Source organism: Tamandua tetradactyla, chromosome 4, assembly GCF_023851605.1.
Source record: "Tamandua tetradactyla isolate mTamTet1 chromosome 4, mTamTet1.pri, whole genome shotgun sequence".
In the NCBI taxonomy this organism is placed as follows: Eukaryota; Metazoa; Chordata; class Mammalia; order Pilosa; family Myrmecophagidae; genus Tamandua; species Tamandua tetradactyla.
In genome coordinates this window covers 185,322,917-185,344,497 of record NC_135330.1, presented here as the reverse complement: position 1 = coordinate 185,344,497, position 21,581 = coordinate 185,322,917, and the positions used below count along the sequence as shown (strand labels likewise).

At 35.7% G+C, this 21,581-nt stretch overlaps 1 protein-coding gene across 5 annotated transcripts in view; it reads left to right on the top strand.

Moving 5' to 3' along the window:
• PSPC1 (paraspeckle component 1) overlaps positions 1-21,581 on the top strand; it is a 127,848-nt gene that overhangs the window by 40,773 nt on the left and 65,494 nt on the right. For all 5 annotated transcript variants that reach the window (XR_013174749.1, XR_013174750.1, XR_013174751.1 and 2 more), the window contains exons 4-5: positions 6,434-6,630; positions 16,404-16,488. Coding sequence is in view for 1 of the 5 variants with exons in the window: in XM_077158777.1 (XP_077014892.1) it covers positions 6,434-6,630; positions 16,404-16,488 (282 nt within the window). In the remaining 4 variants the exon portion in view is untranslated. The remainder of the gene's footprint in view (positions 1-6,433; positions 6,631-16,403; positions 16,489-21,581) is intronic.

The window sequence follows — 21,581 nt, the reverse complement described above, 5'->3', positions numbered from 1 at the left end:
CTTGGTGGCTTCGGGATAGTACGCATCACTGTAATGCTGGATCCAGTTACGGAACATGTAGCTTACCCATTCATCTTGTTGTCCTTATGAGGAATAATTATAACAAGCTCAATCTGCTTGCACCAAACAGACTTAAAGTTCCTAATTGCTTACTCATCAGTTAGTCACATAGCTTTGGTCATTATAGCTATTATAATCCAAACACCACTAAGTTTTATAGGGGCATTTGCGTTAATGGTTGCCCATGGATTAACCTTTTCCATATTATTCTGCCTAGCTAATACAAATTATGAACGAATCCATAGCTGCAATATAATCCTAGCACGAGGCCTTTAAACCATTCTCCCGCTAATAGCCTCATGATGGCTTCTAGCAAGCCTAACAAACCTAGCGCTTCCACCATTTATCAATTTAATTGGGGAACTGTTCGTAATAATCCCATCATTTGCATGGTCAAATTTCACAATGCTACTAATGGGACTAAATGTAGTCATTATGGCTCTATACTCACTATACAGACTAATCATAACAAGGAAAGCCAACAACCCATGCCCATATAATTAAGCCAGCTTTTACACGAGAAAGCAGCCTAATATTAATACACCTTATGCTGCTAACCCTGCTATCAATTCAACCAAAACTAATTCTTGGTTTATCCTATAGCAGATATAGTTTACATAAAACACTAGATTGTGAATCTTGAAATAGAACATAAAAATTCTTGTTCCCCAAGAAAGATAATGCAAGAACTGCTAACTCCTGTACCCATTTGTAAAAAAAATGACTTTCTTACTTTTATAGGCTAGAAGTAATCCATTGATTGGTCTTAGGAATCAAAAAATTGGTGCAACTCCAAATAAAAGTAATAAATTTATTTATCTTATTCACCATAACCACTATCATAATCCTGATCCTTCCCATCATAACATCAATACTAACAAGTAACAATATTTCCCTACTATGTAAAAACATCATTTATATATGCTTTTATGACTAGCATAATCCCAACTGCTATATTCATTCTTTCAAACCAAGAAATTATCATTTCAAACTGAGTCACAGTATGAACTATAAAACTCTGGATGAGCTTTAAAAAGGACAACTTTTCCCTAGTGTTTGTCCCAGTAGCATTATTTGTAACATGGTCAGTTATAGAGTTCTCTATATGATACACACATTCAGACCCATACATTCACCAATTTTTTAAAATATCTCCTACTATTCCTTATTATAATAATTATTCTAGTAACCTCCAACACCTATTTCAACTATTCATTGACTGAGTAGAAGTGGGCATCATGTCATTTTTATTAATTGGATGATGGTATGGACAAGCCAATGCCAACACAGCAGCCCTGCAGGCAGTCCTGTATAACCGAATCAGAGACATTGGATTTATTATAGCACTGGCATGATTCATACTTTACTCTAACTCCTGAGACCTACAATAAATCTTTATGCTTAACATAGACAAGAGCTCCATACCACTGATAGTACTCTTACTAGCAACCATAGGAAAATTCAGCTCAGTTGGGTCTACATTCCTGGCTCCCATCTGCAATAGAAGGACCAACTCCAGTATCAGCCCTCCTTCACTCAACTATAGTAGTAGCCAGAGTTTTCCTCTTAGTGCGATTTCATCCATTACTCCAAAATAATCAACGTGTACTTAAACTTACATTATGCTCAGGAGCTATTACTACGCTGTTTACCGCTATATGTGCTTTAACACAAAACGACATCAAAAAAATTGTAGCATTTTCAACATCCAGTCAACTAGGACTAATAATACTAACAATTGGACTCAGCCAACCATATTTAGCTTTCCTTCACATTTGCACACACATGTTCTTCAAAGCTATACTATTCCTATGCTCGGGCTCTATCATCCACAACCTAAACAATGAACAAGACAGAAAAATAGGTGAATTATTCAGTGCATTACCACTGACAACCTGGTCCCTTATCATTGGAAGTCTTGCACTCACAGGTATGCCTTTCCTAACAGGATTTTACTCCAAATTCATTATCATTGAATCAGCAAACACCTCTTTACACAAACACCTGAGTACTTCTAATTACCCTAATCGCTATGTCCCTTACAGCTGTATATAGCACACGAATTATCTTTTTCTGTCTACTAAACCAACCTTGATTTCAAACAACCATTATCATCAATGAAAACAACCCGTATCTACTCAACCCAATCAAATGCCTAGCTATAGGAAGCATGCTCGGAGGATTTCTAATTACTAACAACATCCCACCCATATCAGCCTTCAAATAACCATGCCCTCACATATTAAACTTACAGCATCTGTAGTATCAGCTACAGGATTTATTCTAACAATGTAACTAAATCAAACTGTGTATATATATATATATATGTGAATATATATATATTTAGAAGTTGTAACTGTTGTTTCTGAATTCTGAGGTTCTGAATTGTTTGTTTATAACCTGGTCATTCCCAGAAACTTCAGGTATTTATATGACACCTGAGACTCATTAGAGCTCTGAAGCTATGAAAGTCAGCAGTATCCCATACAGGAACTTAAGAAGTTGAGAAAGTGACCAGACTACAAGTAGAATATGAATGAAACTGATTTGGATAGTACTAAGGTAAATCAGAACACATGGTAAAGGATGATATTGTCCATATTTTATAACTTCAACTTATGTGTGACACCAAAGGAAGAAATGTTTATTTGGTGCAAAATTTATATTTTGGGTAGTACTTTTCCTTATTTAACTTGTATGGCCAGTTTAGTTGAATACCTTAAGTACATGAAATCTTTGACTAGAGTGTGAGATCTTGTTGATGTGTCCAAGTTAACGTGATGCCCTGGTATATCCCAGAATAATTTTGTCACTGAATGAAGAAGTATTTGCAAGACCTTGAGAATTAGGGAGAAAGGAGGAAATATTCAGCTTCCCCATTGGAGAATTTCTGATAGTCTCATAAACAGTGGGGACAGCAAAGTCAGTAGGCCAAACCCTTGATTTTGGGGTTTTGCCCCTGTGAAACTTATTGCTGCAAAGGAGAAGCTAAGCCTACTTAAAATTAGGTCTAAGAATCACACCCAGAGAACCTCTTCTGTTGCTCACATGTGGCTTCTCTCTATAAGACAACTCAACAGATGAACTTCTGCCCTCTCTCCTACGTGGGACGTGACTTCTAGGGATATAAATCACCCTGGCAACGTGGGACAGAACTCCTGTTATGAACCAGGACCCAGCATCAATGATTGAGAAAGCCTTCTTGACCGAAAGGGGGAGGAGAGAAATTAAACAAAATGAAGTTGCGGTGGCTTAGAGATTTCAGAGTTGAGAGGTTATCTTGGAGGCTATTCTTGTGTGTTATAGAGTATCCCTTTTTAGTTTGTGTTGTAATGGAGAGGCTGGAGGGAAGCACCTCAAGCTTTTGAGCTGTGTTCCAGTAGCCTTGATTTCTTTTTTTTTTAAACTTTTATTGTATAGTATAACATATATACAAAGTAAAGAATTTTAAAAAAGCACTCCTCAGCAGTTAGAGGACAGACCCCAGAGTTCGTCATGGGCTACCATATGATCTTCTCAGATTTTTCCTTCTAGCTGCTCCAGAATTTAGGAGGCTAAAATATTTTTTTTATCACCACAATTGACTTTTTTCTTTCTTTTTTTTGAAAAATAATGTATCTACAAAACAATAAATTTCAAAACACAGCATCACAATTAGTTGCTGAACATATTTCAGGGTTTGACATGGGTTACAATTACACAAATTTAGATTTTTATTTCTAGCTACTCTTAAGATACTGGAGACTAAAAGAGGTATCAATTTAATAATTCAGCAATCATATTCATTTGTTAAATCTTTTCTTCTCTGCATAATTCCACCATCACCTTTAATCTTTCTATTCCTCTCTGTAGGGGTATTTGGGCTATGGCCCTTCTAACTTTCTCATGTTGGAAGGGTCTGTCACTAATATGGGGTAGAGATATGGAACTATCTGATGTTCTAGAGAGGCCAAGCCCTCTATGTTTCGAGACTTACCTGGTTCAGAGACCCATATGGAGGTTGTAGGTTTCTGGAAAGTTACTCTAATACGCGGAGCCCTTGTGGAATCTTAAATATTCCCCTAGATGTTCTTAGGATTGGCTGGAATGGTCCTGGTTGGGATTTGGCAGGTTATGAAAGGTCAGTAGCCTTGATTCTTGAAGACAATTTTATAAAGATAAGATAGAACTTGTACAATGTGACTGTAGGATTGTGAAAACCTTGTGTCTCTTGCTCCTTTTATCCAGGGTATGAGCAGATGAGAAAAACAAAAGTATGGATAAGAATAAATAAATTAATAGTGAGGGACAAAGGGTAAAATAAATTGAGTAGATGGACACGAGTGGTCCATGAGAGGGAGGCTAAAGGAATATGGTATGTATAATAAGGTTTTTCTCCCTTTTTATTTTCCTGGAGTAATGCAGATATTCTAAAAGAATGATGATGGTGGTGAATACACAGCTATTTGATGATATTGTGAGCCATCGATTGTATACCACGTAATGTATGTATGTACATTTCTCAGTAAAAATACTAAAAACAACAACAACAACAAAAATAGTAGATTGTAAAGGGACATAGAATAGTCACTGGAGGCAGTGAAAAGTATTCATGTTTTAGACATTGTTTGAAAATGGAGTCCGGATTATGAGGGATTTGAGGATGGATGTAAGAGAATGTTGAAAGGATGACAGCAAAGTTGTTGGCTGTAAATAAGTGAAAATTGCTAGTTACTGATTTGGAGTATCCCATGGATGTTTGGAATTGGGAATTCAGGGTTATTTTATTTTATTTTTTCTTCCTGGGTAGGCACCAGGAATCAAACCCATGCCACTGACGTGGCAGGCGAGAACTCTGACTGCTAAGCCGCCGTGGCCTGCCTGGGAACTCAGTTTTGACTTCAAAACTTGAGATGGCTATTTGATAACCAAGTGGAAGGGTCAGTTTGAATCAGGAGCTCTTTGAGCTAGAGTTACCAACATATAGTTAGTAAAGAAAATTTGGCCAAAGAACTGGACCCTGCAGTACTGCAGTATAGAGCTATGTTTGGTAAGATCAGAAAGAATCAGCAAAAACTGACCGGAAACAGTCATTTGGAGTTAGGGATCATAACCAGGAGAGTGTGTCTTGGAAAGAAGGGAAGAAAGTATACCAGGAAAGAAGGATTGATAGTAATTTGTTGTAATTTATAAACTTTACTTTCTTTTGCCGTGTCATTTTTTAAAGAGTTATACAATTTCTTAATCTTTTTTTTCTGGTCATAACTGAACATTGCGAAATTCAAACTTTTTAGATTTAAAAATAGAGGACTGGATTTACAAGAGTGTTACTTGTATGTTATAAGAAGTGAAATTTACAGATAATGTTTGTTCATATAATGTTTAATTATCCCAGCAAACTTTGAAGATCTAGTTCTGTCTAAGGAATTATGCTATAAGGAAGTGTTCACAAAGCTGAAGAGCAAGATTCAAATTCTGCTCTAACTTCAAAAACCCATATTGTTTCAGTGGTGTTTCTTCGGAAGAAAATGAAAGATTTTTCATATTTATCAGTATAGTTTATCTTTGATCTAGAAGTTCTTGCCTTATAAACAGTCTTTCCAGAAAAATTAGTTGTCGCTAGATCCCCTTATTTCTTTCTTCTCAGGCAATAGTGGTTTAAAAAGAAAAAAAAAATCCAATATGTTTTCTACTTTTAGAATACTGCGATTGTGACTGTTTTTTTCTCATCTACCTTTATAGACCTTTTAAGCTGTATCTTGTTTCTACCTTGTTCCTGGTTCCAAAATTTGTCCCACCTGTGGCCATTCTCCTTCCAACCCAAAATAAAAGTTAAAATTGCAAAGTATCTGTACTTTTACCCGTGTGATCGTGATTTTATTCTTATCAGTGCATTTTTAAATAAAGCAGTAGTAACCAAGATTAATGAAAGAATTTCAGGTCCATTTTTAGGAGTTTATTTTTTTGACCTAGCACCTAACATTAAATAAATGCTAGCTACTTTTTATTGCCATCCTTAGGGGAAATATTTTGACTCCAGATAGTTGACTGTCTAGGACACATTTGATTCGTACATCCTTTGAAAAATTGTCACTTGAGTGCAAATCAGGAAGGACTTACTGGAAAAAAATTATGAGAATGTAGGTTGTAGTATTAGAGTGCCTAGATTGAGTCCTGATTTTGTTACTTATTAGTTAGGTATCTTTGGGCAACTTCTCATACTCAGGCCTGTAAAGCTTACCTGACAATATTGCCCAGTGAGATAGTATATGTAAAATACTTGTCACTGTTCTTTGACCGTTGTAAATAAATGGTAGTTGATGCTGTCATTTTTTTTTTTTTACTGTTCTCTATTTAATGTTTAAAAAATTTTTGTTTTTAAATGTTAATTTAGGGAAAGAGAACAGCCTCCACGTTTTGCTCAACCTGGGACATTTGAATTTGAGTATGCATCTCGATGGAAGGCTCTTGATGAAATGGAAAAGCAGCAGCGGGAGCAGGTTGATAGAAACATCAGAGAAGCCAAAGAGAAACTAGAGGCAGAAATGGAAGCAGCTAGGCATGAACATCAATTAATGCTAATGAGGCAAGGTAAAAATTGGTTTTCATATATATGTTATTGTTTTTATATTTCCTGAGGCTCATTTGTATGACCCACTGGTAAGTATTAATATTTAACTTGCCATTTAGGAATTCATATACAGGTCTGAAACTCAACATGTCAGGAAGAAAAAAGCCCTTTATTTAGTGAGATTATTCTAATATAATAAATACATTTTAATGTAATCAAACCCCAAAACATAGGTATCATTTAGGAATAAGCTTTACCTGCCTTTTAGTATTGTTGGAGGTATTCAAGGATGGTAACTTTTGCCAGTAGCAAATATATGATGGTCCTGGCAGAAAGAGAAGCAAAAATGTAATTAATACCTCTGAATTGCATACTTGAAAGTGGTTAAAATAGAAAGCTATGCTGTATATATGTTACTATAGTTAAAATGATAAAAAGAATGAGAGAAGCACAGTGGGTAATGCTTGGTAGGTACATATGGCATAAAGTCACACATCAAAATTTTGTTTGAAGAGAAGAATAGGGATTGTTACTACATGAGAAAAATTACAGTCTTTGGTGGAGATGAAAAGGATTCATGTGTTCAGGTGGATATGGGGCTTTAGGAGGAGTAAATTTTTACTGGCAAGAAAATTTTAGCCACTTGGCATTGAATTTGCTCTCATATATATGCTGGTCAAATACTTAACATGATGAGCAGCATAAATATGTCTCAGAAGTTCACTTCTTCACTCTAGGTTTCTCTTGATGCCCATTTATCTTTGTTTCTATCTCTCCCTTCTTGTATCTATTCTTTAATTCTTTTTTTTTTTATTAATTAAAGAAAAAAAAAGAAACACAACATTTAGAAATCATTCCATTCTACATATGCAATCAGTAATTCTTAACATCATCACATAGATGCATGATCATCATTTCTTAGTACATTTGCATCGATTTAGGAAAAGAACTAGCAAAACAACAGAAAAAGATATAGAATGTTAATATAGAGAAAAAATAAAAATAATATAATAATAAAAGAAAAGGAAAAAGAAAAAAAACAAAAGACACAAACAAACAAACAAAACTGTAGCTCAGATGCAGCTTCATTCAGTGTTTTAACATAATTACATTAAAATTATGTATTATTGTGCTGTCCATTTTTGAGTTTTTGTATCTAGTCCTGTTGCACAGTCTGTATCCCTTCAGCTCCAATTACCCATTATGTTCTTTAATTCTTGATCACTGTGTCACTTATCTTTTCCTCTATATGTAATAGTTTCATATTTGTTAAAGTAAACATCTGATTGCTTTCTATTTTGTTCTTAAGGGTTGTTTGTTTTGTGTATTTCAGCAAATCCTTATCTATACCCTTGGCTGCCAATGGAGGTTAAGGCACTACAGTTGCTTGTCTGGGTTTCTGCAGGAGCCCTTTTTTTTTTTTTGGTATGCTGTATTATGGAAGTCACATTTCATTCTTTTTCCATGTGACTATCCTGTTATTGCAACACTGTTGAGTTTTTGGGGGCTGGGAGTAGGGGAAAGCATGGACCAGGAATCGAACCCATCTCCCACATGGGCCTTTTTTTTTTTTAACTTTTTATTGTGAAATATAACATATACACAACAAAGCAATAAATTTCAAAATACATTTTAATAAGTAGGTTTAGAACAGATTTCAAAGTATAATGGGTTACTGTGCCACCATTTCAGGTGTTTCCTTCTAGCTGCTCTTTTGACATTTGAGACTAAAAAGAAATATCAGTATGATTCAGTGGTCATACTTATTTGTTAAATCCTATCTTCTTTGATATAGCTCTCTCTCTTTTGATCTTTCTCTCACTCTTGAGAGAGATTTGGGCAATGGCCTTTCTAACTGCTTCATGTTGAAAATGTGTATCAACATCATGCGGCAGGGGAATGCAACTGGTTGATGCTCTTGGAGAGACTGGTAACTCTTGGTTTCAGGGCTTAACCAGTTAGGAACTGTCTAGAGGTTATAGGCTTCTGAAAAATAAACTTAATGAGTGAAACTGTTTTAGAGTCTCAGATAGAGCCTTGGGTATTCGTTAGGCTTTACAGGAATACTGTTGTTTGGGGCTTGGCATGCCATGTCAATTAGCAATATTTAGCTGAAGCTTACATGAGAGTAGCCTCCAGAATAGCCTCTTAACTCTATGTGAAATCTCTTAGCCACTGAAACCTTATTCTGTTAAAATTTCTTTTCCCTCCTTTCGATCAAGTAGGCATTGTCGATCCCAGGATGCCAGGGCCAGGCTCATCTCTGGGAGTCATGTCCCAGGGAAACTTAAATTCCTGCACACCAGTGTCCACGTAAGGAGGAGGGTAATGATTTTACTTGCAGAATTGGGCTTACAAAAGAGGTTCCCTGGAAGTAACTATTGGGCATTATTATAGGTATGCTTAGCTTCTCCATTACAAATAGAGATTTCTAAGAGCTCTCAGAGATCAGGGCCTTGGCCTATTAAGTTAGGAGTCCCTAATGTTGGAGAGAGTATCAGGAATTTCCCAGGTGGGAAAGTTTTTCCTGTAGTCCTTCAAAGGACTTTGTCAATACTTTTAAATTATCTGCTCAGCATACTCTGGAATATTTTTGGGTATTCTGTAATAGTCTTTATACTGGACTTTTCTGTTGCTTCATCTTGCCCTGCTGTAAACCATTCTGCCTACCAGAGCCAGTTACTTTAAAGAATGAAAAATTTATGATCAGTCATTGCTAAATCTCTTTAGAAGATTCTCACGTTTCCTTTAGGAAGACATCTGTCACCTCACCGCACCCAACCACCATACCCTCTTCATTCATTACATGTGCAGTGAGCCAGCTACACTAAGTCACTGACTAACTGTGCTGATGTCAAATTAGTTAAAACAAACCCCACCCCCAACCGATAATAGAAACCAGTCAGACATTTCTGATTTCATTTTCACCTCAAACCTGATAGTTCTTTACGTTTACTTATTCTCTAACAAAATTCTCCTCGTTCATATCACATAGTATGTTTGAAGATAAATCAAGTCTCTAATCTTGCAGAAAATTTGAAAATTGTTATTTAAAGTAAAAAATGACTACTTGTTGGTTGACTCTTAGAACTGGAAGAGAGATCTTAAAGCTTCAGTGATTCTGCACTTGGGTTATACATGATACGAGGAAAATTCAGCTTCCTACACTCCATAGTTGCCTTACACTTCCAATACAAGTAATTATCTCTCTACTTGAAAGCCCTTAAGCCCTACTTGATGCTTTTTTCCCCAGCCCCTGCCACAGTTGGGCTGTGACATCAATAAGATGTGAAAGCATCTGGGCTGAAGATTTCTGTTACCGCTACTGAGAAACATGTAGTATAACAGACGTTATTTCAGCAAGTGATGTTATAGAACACACTATCCTAGTTAGTAAGGATTTACTGATGACAATAATATTTCTTTAGACCCTATAGAATTCTTAAAAATGTTTTCCTCATGGAAGGCATTGTGACATTTGAAGCAGAGTTATTTTGCAAAGTTATTTCTTTCCCATGAGCTTTCATTTTGCTATGTTTTGTTTGTGTTAGTTTATAACCCCTTTTAGAAAATAAAATTTGATCAGTGGATTCTACTCACTTCCAAGTTAGACTTAAACATTTTTTTTCCCCTTTGCAACTCTGTTTTGTATTTCAGTTTGATATTTCGTCCAACATTTCTAACAATGTATTCAGGTTGGGGAGTGACTATAGGTCACCTCAGTTCTGTGGTTCTCTTGTTACTGTGTCATGGAAATAAATACCACAGAACAATTCAGAAAAAAGTCTTCCTGCCCCCACCTTCTGCTGTCTTCTAGAAATCACTATTTCTTGTGTAGGTTAAAAGGTTCTTTTAAAATTTTTTCATGTAGAAAGCCTTGCATTTGTCAGTAGATCTGTATAGGCATATTTTTATAACAAAAACCTGTATATTTTAATACTTTATTTTGCATCATTTTTACTTTCTAAACACCCGTATATATAGATCTGCCTCATTGTTTCTTAATGGTTACATGTTTTTCTGATGAATAGCTAAAATTTATTTTTAATTAAAAAATTTTTTTCTTTGTATGTGTATGACGGGTGTCACGTTTTATTCTTTTTCCATGTAAGTATCCCCTTACTGTAGCACCATTTGTTGAAATTCTTTTGTTTTTCTTTGGTTTTTTGTTTGTTTGTTTTGGAATTGCATGCGCTGAAAATTGAGCACAGGTCTCCTGCATGGCAAGAATCCTACCACTGAACTACCCTTGTACCCCCTATAATTTGTGTTTTAAGAGCAGTTGTAGGTTTACAGAAAAATCATACAGAATATGCAGACTTCCCATATATCATTTTCTGTTATGTGGTACTTTTGAAATTGATGAAACGGTGTTACAATTATGCTACTATCTTTAGCCTGCTGTTTCCATTGGTACTCTTTGTGCTGTAAAGTTGTGGTTTTTTTTTTTTTTTTTCCTTTTTTGGTGGAAAGTTACATACAGCCATTTCATCCCCTTTTTCATGTATACAATTTAGTAGTGTTAATAACATTCACGAAGTTGTGCTGCCATCCCCACCATGCATTGCCAAAACTTTCATCACCCCAAACAGAAACTGCATGCAAATCAAACAATAATTACCCATTCCTGTCCCCCTCCTGGCCCTGGTAAACCTGTATTGTAGTTTTTATGAATCTGCATATTCAGTTTATTTCATATCAGTGAAATCATACAGTATTTGTCCTTTTATGTCTGACTTATTTCATTCAACACCATGTCTTTAGGGCTCATACATCTTGTTGTGTAAATCAGAACTTTGTTCCTTTTCATGGCTGCACAATACTCCACTGCACACAAATACTCACATTTTGTTTGTTCATTCATCTGTTGATGGGCACGTGTGTTGGTTCAATTTTTTGGCAAAAATAGGAGTAATGCTGCTTTGATCATTAGTGTGCAAATATATTAGAATTCCTGTTTTCATTTATGTATATACCTGAAAGTGGGATTGCCAAGTCATATGCCAATTCTGTACTTTCTGAGGAATTGTCAAACTGTTTTCCAGACTGGCTACCATTTTACATTCCCACCAACAATGTATGAGAGGACCTGTCCTCTCCAATGCTTACTTACTATTTTGTTATTTTAACAGGAGCCATTTTTTTTTTGTAGGTGTTAAGTTGTTATTTCTTGGTTTTGATTTCCATTTTACTGATGACTTACACTGGACGTCTTTTCATGTATTTCCTGGCCATTTGTATATCGTTTTTGGAGAAATGTGTATTTGAGTCCTACCCCCATTTAAAAATTTTGACTTCTTGTTGTTGAATTGCAACATTTTTGTTTTAATATATTTTGAATAGTAAGTATTTGTTTCCAAATATTTTCTCCCATTCTGTTGGTTCTCTTTTGACTTTCTTGATAAAGTTCTTTGATAAATAAAAGCTTTAAATTTTGATGAAGTCACATTTATTTTTCCTGTTGTTGCTCATGCTTTTGGTGTAATTTAAGAAACTGTTGCCTAACACAAAGTCCTGAAGATGTTTCCTTAGGTTTTATAGTTTTAGTTCTTAAATTTAGTCTGTTGATCCATTTTGAGTTAATTTCTTTATATGGTGTGAGGTAGGAGGTCCCTCTTCTTTCATTTACATGTGGATATCCTGTTTTCCTAGCACCATTGTTGAAGAGGCTTGAAACACTTGTGAAAGATAATTGGGCCAAAGCATGAGGGTTTATTTCTGAACCCTCAGTTTTATTCCATTGGTTTATATGTTTGTCCCTGTGTCAATACTGTGCTGTGTGGAATACTATAGCTTTGTACTAGTTCTAAAATCAGGACTGGGTCCTCTAACTTTGTTCTTTTTCAGGAGGGTTTTGGCTGCTTGGGAGCACTCCCCCTTACATATGAATTTAGTGATTGACTTTTCCGTTTCTGCAGAGCAGGTTGGAATTTTGATGGAAATTGCCTTGTTTTTATTTTGTTTTTTGTAGAATTGACATTTTAACAATATTTAGTCTTCCAATCCATGAAGATGGGATGTCTTAGTTTATTTAGGTATTCCTTAATTTCTTTCAGCATTGTTTTGTAGTTTTTCATGTACGAGCCTTTTACATCTTCTTTTAAATTTATTTCTAGATATTTGATTCTTTTAGATGCTATGGTAAAGAGAATTTTTTTTCTTGATTTCTTTTTTGGATTGTTCACTACTAGTGTCTAGAAACAGAACTGCTGTTTGCATATTTATCTTGTATCCTGTGACTTTGCTGAATTTGCTTATTAGCTCTGGAAGCTTCGTTGTGGAGTTGTCATTATTCTCTATGTATAAGGTCATGTCATCTGCAAATAGGGAGAGTTTTATTTCTTTTAATGTTTGGCTGCCCTTTGTTTCTTTTTCTTGATTAATTGCTCTGACAAGAACTTCCAGTTTAGTGCTGAATGGCAGTGGTGACAGTGGGTATATGTATCTTGCTGTGTTGAACTGCTAGTGTATATGTGGGGTAAATCCCACTTAATCATAGTGTATAATTTTTATAATGTGCTGTCAGATAGGTTTGCTGTTTTTTTGTGGAGGAATTTTGCATCTGTATTCATGAGGGTTATGGGTTTGTCATTTTTTTTGTGACATTTAATCTGGGTTTGGTGTTAGGGAGATGCTGGCCTCATAATGAGTTGGAAAGTGTTCTGTCTTCAGTTTTTTGGAATAGTTTCAATAAGATTAGCATTAATATTTTGGCTAATTAGTAGAATTCACTAGTAAGGCCATCTTCTGGTCCAGAGCTTTTCCTTGTTGGGAAGATTTTTTATATATATTTTTATTGATTTATATATCTATTTTATTTTTATTTTATATATATTTTATTATGATTACATGTCTTACCATATTATACAATCAGTGACCTATAATATCATGTAGTGTCTTTTTTCTGCACGTAATTTATTCTTTACTATGATCATGAACATTTGCGTCACTCCAGAAAAAGAAAAAAAATAACTGGAACATCACATACACTATTACTCTTCCCTCTCATTGACCCACAGTATTTCAATCTACCCAAGTTTTACCCTTTATCTCCCCCTATTATTTATTTATTTTTTATTATTTTTTTCACTCATCTGTCCAGAACCTTCTATAAAAGGAGGATCAGCCACGAGGTTTTCACAATCACACAGTCATATTGCAAAAGCTGTATAGATATACAGTCTTCAAGAATCAGGACAACTGAAACATAGTTCACCAGTTTCAGGTACTTCTAGCCACTCCAATACACCAGTAACTGCAAAGGGACGTCTATATAATGTGTAAGAATAAACTCCAAGATAACCTCAACTCTGTTTGAAATCTCTCAGCCACTGAGACTCTATTTAGTCTCATTTCTCTCTTCCCCCTTTTGATCAAGAAGGCTTTCTCATTTGTTGGCAGGAATTTGATTATTGATTCAATCTCTTTGCTTAATATTGGTGTTTTGATCTTCTGATTCTTCTTGAGTTAGTGTAGGTAGTTTGTATGTTTTTGGCAATTTGTCCATTTCATCAAGGTTATCTAATTTGTTGGTGTTCATGCTATTCTCTTATAAAGTCTTTTTTTATATCTGTTGGGTCAGTAGTAATGTCCCTCCTTACTTTTCTGATTTTAGTAATTTGCTTCTTCTCTCTTGTTCTTTGTGAGTATAGTTAAACATTTGTCAATTTTTATTGCCTAGAGCTAAAGTAATTACATGATAATTGATTATAAAACCAATTGTCAACATTGGTTTTATAAAGGAGTCATCTAGGGGGCTTAAAAAAATATTGATGCTTATTCCATGTCACAAGAAAGTCTTGTATTTCAGTTCACTTAAGGTTTAAAAGGCATGTAAGTAATTCTAGTGAGTATTCAAAATTGAGAACTAATGGTAGGAAACTTCAGCATCACCTAAGTCATCTGTTTAATGTTTTTTAAGATTATGAGGGATTTTCTTATGGATTCATTATCAGAAATCATGTGAGACTTGCTCCAAAAACAAACTTTTCTGCTTAGAATCCCCCAATTTTTTTTGTTTTGGTGGAAATTTCCCAGATGAATCTGATCAATTAGCTTTGAGATACTGGCATTTTGAAAAGAGCTTAGGAAAAAGGTCAGATTTGGCTGTGCTGTGTATTCCCAATAGGTGTATGACTCTAACAAATTCCTCGTCTACTTGAATATTTTTTCTCTGATATTTATGTAAGTTAATACTTTTTCTTTTTAAGCCCTTTTAGTACAATAAAATACATATAAAGTGTGAAAATTTCCGTTTTAACCATCGTTCTGTTTCAATTTATAAAATAATGGTGGGCATTAATATTTACTTTGTGCGATTATGATGCTTCAAAGAACTGATTGTGGCAAAGTAACCAAAAAGTACTGATACAAAGAATGGGGTGACTATTGCTGATAGTATTTATGTCATCTGTAAGAGACATTACTTACTTATTAGTAGACATACATTGAGACAATATACATTCATTTTAGAAATTTCAAATAATATAATATTAGAAAAGGAAAAGAAAAACAAGTTATTGTGCCATTGAAAGTATTTTACTGATTTGTTTATGATTTTTTAAATCTATACATGTGCCCTCATTTTTGTAAGGTAGTATAGACCATAATTTATAGGAGTTGGAAAATTTGCAAAATTTATACAGTATTTCTCAGATATACAAAAGAAATCTGATTTTCATTGTCTTGTCCTACTATGGGTCTCCCTGTTCTAGATAATAAGGTAGGGATTTGTGATTAATAGGAGTGCTTTTCTTGTTTAAAATGGCCTTGTTCACTGTATCTTCCTCTTTCAAGAATTATCTTTTTTTAATTAAAAAGTTATAAAAAATTATACCATATATACAAAGCAAAGAAAGAAAAAAGCAGGTTTTCAAAGCACTCTTGAACAAGTAGTTACAGGACAGATGCCAGAGTTTGTCGTGGGCTGTCATACCATCATCTCAGATTTTTCCTTCTAGCTGATCCAGAACATTGGAGGGTGGAAAGAATAAATACTTTCTGTTATCACAATTGACTTTTTTTGTGTGTATGAACAATAACATGTATACAAAAAAGCAATAAATTGGAAGCACAGTGCCATAGTTAGTTGTAGAACAGATTTCAGAGTTCAGTGTGGGTTCCACCATTTTAGGTTTTTACTTCTAGCTGTTCTAAGATACTAAAAGAAATAATCAGTTTAAGAATTCAGCCGTCATAGTTGTTTGCTAAACCTTACCTTCTCTGTATAAAGAATTATCTTCTTGATGTCCTCCTTCATAAGAGATTGCCTTAATGCAGGAGAAATCTCATCCTAATTATCTTGAGAGACATGTTCTTTGGGCTTTATGTAACGTTTTCTATCTCATTGTTCCTACTGGCTATCTGGTCTGTTTCTTGGGTGCGTTATGGTGGTTACTCCCAAGGAATCTTTTTGGAATTTGCACTTGTGCTGCTGAAAAAGATTGTAATTTGTTTCAGTAAATATAAATGAAAATGAGCTGTTTTATAATGTTTTTAGTATGCTTTCGACCCTCTGCTAAAACAGTTGCCACCTGTTTTAATTCCATAACGTATGGATGGATTTTATTTTTCTTTTTATACACATGAAGAAATAGGCCCAGCAAGGATAGTTATTTAATTCAGTCTTGTATAATAAAATGGTTAGTAGACTAAAAGAGGAGTTGAATATATGAATGTGAATAAGTTACTGAATATATTATCAGCAATAGAGGATCTCTGTGCTTATTGCTGTAAAAATACAGAAAGGAAAGCTGAAAACATTAATGTGCAATGTACAATCAATATTTTATAGATCTTATGCGGCGTCAAGAAGAACTCAGACGCCTAGAAGAACTCAGAAATCAAGAACTGCAAAAGCGCAAACAAATACAACTGAGGTAAATGAATATCATTGTAACATAAATGTATGCACATATTTTTAATTGTGTGTATTATTACTAAAACTCCCTGTTGCCCATATGACCAAGTTGGAAAATTAAAAAAATAAAGTTACTTGCCCATTTTTAATCATACGTAAGGTCAAAATTATTTGTTATTCTTAAGATTTTTTTAGCTGTTTAAAGGCATTTTGCATAGGTTTTGAAATTACATAAGGCACTTAAGTATTATTGTGGTTATTTTATTGTAAGAATGTGCTGTAATTTTCTGTTCCATTTTCTCAGAGCTCAGTATGTTTGAATTGTGCTTAGTCTTTATTTTCATGAGTTATGTTTCTGATTATTTGTTTAGAAAAGATTTCTGGGAATTGAATCCATGTTAAAACTGGAATGGCCATTTAAAATCTCGGTATATAATAGACATCTGTGATGGAATTGAAAATCATTTAGTTTGGTGAGGAATTTGGGAAGAGTGGATGATCCAGCATGTATTAACAAAAGCTTGACAGCTTTCCTTATTCCTTAATAGTGAGGTATAATGGATAAATACTACTCTTCAGAGTTTTAGAAGTTATAATATCTCAGAAAATCTTAAGAACAAGGCTATAGTAGAGGAAGTAAACCTAAAAGTTTTGTTTTTGAAAGTGTTGTATTTTTTCTTACTAATTTAAAAATTTTTTTAAAAATATAACAACAAATGCAAACATTCTTAACTTATAATCATTCCGTTCTACATATATAATCAGTAATTCACAACGTCATCACATAGTTGCATATTCATCATCATGAGCATTTCTTAGAACATTTGCATCAATTCAGATAAAGAAATAAAAAGACAACAGAAAAAAATCCGTACATACCATACCTCTTTCCCCTCCTTTTCATTCATTGATCACTAGCATTTCAGTCTAAATTTATTTTAACATTTGTTCCCCCTATTATTTATTTTTATTCCATATGTTTTACTTGTCTGTTGATAAAGTAAATAAAAGAGCATCGGACACAAGGTTTTCACAATCACAGTCACATTGTGAAAGCTATATCATTATACAATCATCATCAAGAAACATGGCTACTGGAACACAGCTCTACATTTTCAGGCAGTTCCCTCCAGGCTCTCCATTACATCTTGAATAACAAGGTGATATCTATTTAATGCGTAAGAATAACCCCAGGATAACCTCTCAGCTCTGTTTGGAATCTCTCAACCATTGACACTTAATTTTGCCTCATTTCACTCTTCCCCCTTTTGGTCGAGAAGTTTTTCTCAATCTCTTGATGCTAAGTCTCACCTCATTCTAGGATTTCTGTCCCATGTTGCCAGGAAGGTCCACACTCCAGGAGTCATGTCCCACGTAGACAGGGGGAGGGCAGTGAATTTGCTTGTATTGGCTGGAGAGGCCACATCTGAGTAACAAAAGAGGTTCTCTTGGGGGTGACTGTTGAGTAATAAGTGCTCATGGTAAAAAGTTAGGTGGTCATGGGAAGTTATAAAGAAGAAAATAAACTGAATTCCTGTGAAATGTCTTCTCAGTCTCTGGATGTAGGTGGTATTCAGAATTTTGGTGTTTTTCCAATTTTGTCTTTGCATGTGATGCCATCAAATGTGTGCTTATGAATATATACACATACATATATATGTGTTTTGGAATTACTCTGATTTTCTCTACCCCGGTCATTGTTGTCAGTGTTTAGTCCTTGGGCCAGCAGCGTTAGTGGTCTCACGGGACGTTGTTAGTTATTAGAAATGGAACTGACTGAGAACCTCTAAGGAGGAGGCCCAGCCATCTTATGGTTTAATAAGCCTTTCAGGTGTTCTCATGTACCATAATGTTCTCATGTACCATAAGTTGTTGGAACCCAAGGGCCTGGAGAGAAGACCAGCAGAGACCATCCTGTGCCTTCCACGTAAGAAAGAACCTCAGTGGAAAGTTAACTGCCTTTCCTCTGAAGAACCAACAAAATAAATCCCCTTTTATTAAAAGCCAATCCGTCTCTGGTGTGTTGCATTCCGGCAGCTAGCAAACTAGAACAGAGTTAGTACCGGAGAGTGGGGTGCTGCTGTGGTTTGCAAGTGCCAGATCTGTTGGAACTGGGTTTTGGATGGCTAAGGGGAAGACTTTGGAGGAACTGTCAAGAGATTGATGGAGAAGTCCTGGAGGGTTTGAGGAGACTGTTGGTGTAAATGGAACCACTGCCCATCTTGGCAAAGGAGGACACAAAAGGGAAAAATTGGAGTTTGCAGAGTAAGAACCATGGAAGCTCGGGTCTGAAGCCAAGAACCCTTGGCCAGGAGAGTGGACCCACCCATATATATGGAGAGGGTGAGTTTACCCTGAAGGGCGAGGATGAGTCTCCCCTCTCATTGTAGTAGAAGAGTTGTGCAGCCTCGGGCCGTGGAAAAGGCATAGCACGCTCCTTTGGGGACTGGGAGAGCCTGCCTGCCACCATGTGGAGGGGTTGAGCGTGTGCCCCAGAAATGGCAGAGAGCCCAGGGGTGGCCCTGATGCCTGGAGAGAGTGGAGCCCAGAGGTGGTCTCCTCGATGTTCCCCGAGGTTGATTTGGAAAGAGGCCGGCCACTGTATAGGCCCTTGGAAGGGGTGGGACTGCCACTTTCTATAGCCAAAGAATGAATGACTTTCAAACTCTGAAATCCCACGGCGCTTGCCCTGCAGGTTTTACATCTGTGTTTCTTCCAATTTCTCCCTATGGAAATGAAAATCTGTATCCTGTGAATATCCTCCTTTGCTTATTGGCACTGGACTTGTTTTGAGATTCACAGGTCTGCAGCAAGAGAATTTTTTACATCTGTGTAAGGTGATGCTTGAAGTTGCCAAGTTGTCAAGGGGTGGACATGTGTTAGTTAGATTCAGTTGTCACCTTGGCCAGGTGAGCATACCCAGTCTGGTTGCTGCTGACATAAGCCAATGGTACGTGAACCACATCTGTTGCTAATTATATCTGCAGTGCTAGGAGGCATGTCTGCTGCAATGAGTGATGTTTGACTTAATTGGCTGGTGCTTAAATGAGAGATCGCAACGTAGCACAGCTAAGCAGCTTGGCATTCCTCATCTCAGCACTAGCAGCTCAGTCCAGGCCTTTGGAGATGGAGAAAGAAGTCACCCCGGGAAAAGTTGTTGGAACCCAAGGGCCTGGAGAGAAGACCAACAGAGACCATCCTGTGCCTTCCACGTAAGAAAGAACCTCAGTGGAAAGTTAGCTGCCTTTCCTCTGAAGAACCAACAAAATAAATCCCCTTTTATTAAAAGCCAATCCGTCTCTGGTGTGTTGCATTCCGGCAGCTAGCAAACTAGAACAGTTTGGGAACCTTTGCTGCACACAGTTCTCCACATCAGCTGTCTATTTCAGAGATCTTTCTTCAGCTGTTTTGCTGCTTGCTTTTTTTTTTTTAAGGCTTGGGTAAGCTCCAGGAGTTGAACCTGGGTCTCCAGCATGGCAGGCAAGAATTCTGCCATTGAGCCACTGTTGTACCACCCCTCTGAGACTTTTTAATAGCGAAATATAATGTATATTCAAAAGAGCAATAAATTTCAAAGTATATTTTAACAAGCTTCTTTCCTTTTTATATAAGTGTGTTCAAATTTTCCACTTTTGCAAAGTAAGGGACTTTTGTCTCCCCATCCTAAAACCCTATCTGAATCTAGCTTTCTCCTTTTATAGCTTTTTTTTTTTTCCACATGGGCAGGCACCGGTAATGGAACATGGGTCTCCTTTTAGATACTTGACGGCTGGGCTTTAAAAAAATATATTCTATTCTTCACATACTCAAAAAATAAATCGTGAAATCTCATTACACTTAATGAGATCCAAGTTTCTCATTGTGGAAGGAGGAAGGAAAGAAAAGTCTGAAATTGCAAATGAATACATTGTATTGGAACTGGAGCTATCATCGTGAACTCAATGGTATTTAATATACACAGATAGATAGATGCAGAAATATCCATGTTTACATATGTGTGGGTTAGTATACATGCATATTTTGCATAGTCCTGTCCACCGAGATTGCCTTGAAATGGTGGCACCCCGATAGCTGTGAGGACACCTAGCATGTAGATCTTGGTTTTTGAACTCCATTCTCCACTTTAAGGAATTTGGAGCTCTTTGAAGAAGTGATTAATTCTGGACCTGTGGCAGGGAAAATTCAGAATGTGCCAGAAAGTATGATAGTGCTCAGTAAAGGATGGGGCATATTAAAGAAACACTGGATGCAAACCTGAAGGAATTCTCAATGACCAAAGGTAGATTTTCAGTAACAAAGTGAAAAATATTAGTGTTTGACTTTATACTATAGAATTTAAAGTGGAGAAACCCAGCAGATAACCTTGGTTAAGGTAATAACGTATCATTCACCCATAATAAGAGTGATGATAACAGGAACCCCTTGATAAGATTCTGTGAGAAGGACATAATGTCATTTCTTTGGTATTCTGGCCAAAAATGCAAACCTTATTCCAGTCAGCAGAAAAAGTCAAACAGAATTTTTAAAAAAATTGTTTTATTTTTATTACTATTACTTAGACAAATGTAAATTGAAGGACATTTTACAAAATAATTAGTGGTCTTCATAAGTGACAAGCTCACGAAAGACAAGAAACAGAAAAGTAAGTTGAAAGAATGACAACATTCTTTGTTGGATACTATGGGGGAACAGAAAACATAAGCACTGGTGTAGTGGAACTTAGAGAAATACAGGGAGGAAGCACACATTAGTTTAGAATGATCAAATTATTAAAGAATGTGATGTGCATGTAGTATAGAGTGTTTATGGGGATTTTTTATGGTTTCTTAATCTAATAGCCTTGATCATTGCTTGATGTGATGAGTATTCTGTGTACATCATAAGTTTTCATTACATGATTTTTTTATTATGTAATCTTAATATGTAAGGGCATCCATTTAAATGCTGATGACTGAGATTCTAAGAAACATATCTCAATAGTGAGATGATAATTTGATGGATAACCTTTATGCTTGGTTAAATTTTAGCAAATGCATGGCACTGATAAATCCATTACAACTTTACTCTGCCTTGTGGCTATAGAGTTATTTTTGAAATTTATTATAGGAATCT